We start from the raw sequence: 1,090 nt of genomic DNA, 5'->3' as shown, positions 1-1,090 counted from the left end.
GGCGCTGCCAAGGTGCTCTTGAGCAAGGCACCGAACCCCCAACTGCTCGGGGTGCCTGTCCATGGGCAGCCGCCTCACTCTGACAACTCTCCATTAGTGCATGTATAGGTACTGAGCATGTGTGTGTAATTCAGGCCCGTGTGTAATGTGTATAATAATAACAACAGAGTGAAAAAATTGTAATTTCCCTTGCGGGATTAATAAGGTATAAATTATTATTATTATTATTATTATTATTATTATTATTATTATTATTATTATTATTGGTCATTTGAGTTAGAAATGATCATTCATGTCTGGTGGGAGTTTAGCCACCAGAGGGCGCCAAGTTGACACCGTTTCTTCCCAGAAAATCATGTAAATACTTTCTTCATGTTTTTAAGTATTAAATAGACCTACTTAGTATTGGGCTTCACTGATTTCCTTTGATGTTTTTTCAATATGTCACAGCTTTGTCGTTGGCTACATCTTTATTGCACATTTCTTTTCTTCAAAGCTTGCTTCGATAAATTAATATACCAAGTGATAAAAATAAATCTTTACCACAACCAGAAACGCTGCACAGTAGAAGGTGGAGGTGGAGGTGGAGGTGGAGGTGGAGGTGGCAGCGAGCAGGCAGCAGTGGGCGAGGAGCGTGCACGGGGCGGGCGTACACGTGTGGACTACGTGGTGGTGGACCCCAAAAGAACCAAGGCCCTGAGGAGCACCAGAGAAGCATGGCATGATGGGAGGATGTCCACGGAGAAGGAGAAATGCTAGAGATGCACAAACACACACAGTCATGCTGTTCTCAAGCAGAGTTTTTGCTTATAAACTAGGCTAATACATTCCTTACTTCCCTTCTCCTTTCTTAACATGCTAAAAACTCAAATCACTGTTTGATACTCCTTAGGCCTGCACGATTAATCGTTATAAAATCGCGATCTCGATTCACCCTGTTCACGATTTCATTTTTAAATAACTTTTTTTTCTCCTTTTTTTTTTTGTTTAATGACTTTGATTCTCATTTAATTTTACGAGCCAACTGCATCACAAACGCTACTACTTTCTTCTGTGAGTTTTAAACATAGACTATATAAAATAGGTTTTA

At 40.2% G+C, this 1,090-nt stretch overlaps 1 protein-coding gene across 3 annotated transcripts in view; it reads left to right on the top strand.

Annotated features, from left to right (window-relative positions):
- Positions 1-884, top strand: part of LOC116053362 (GRB2-associated-binding protein 1-like) — a 22,232-nt gene extending 21,348 nt beyond the window's left edge. For all 3 annotated transcript variants that reach the window (XM_035994175.1, XM_035994174.1, XM_031304446.2), the window contains exon 13: positions 553-884. In XM_035994175.1, coding sequence (XP_035850068.1) covers positions 553-725 — 173 coding nt within the window. In that variant the 3' untranslated portion in view covers positions 726-884. The remainder of the gene's footprint in view (positions 1-552) is intronic.
- The last annotated feature ends 206 nt before the right edge of the window (positions 885-1,090 follow it).

This window comes from Sander lucioperca, chromosome 17 (genome assembly GCF_008315115.2).
Source record: "Sander lucioperca isolate FBNREF2018 chromosome 17, SLUC_FBN_1.2, whole genome shotgun sequence".
In the NCBI taxonomy this organism is placed as follows: Eukaryota; Metazoa; Chordata; class Actinopteri; order Perciformes; family Percidae; genus Sander; species Sander lucioperca.
This window is presented reverse-complemented; position numbering and strand designations above follow the sequence as displayed.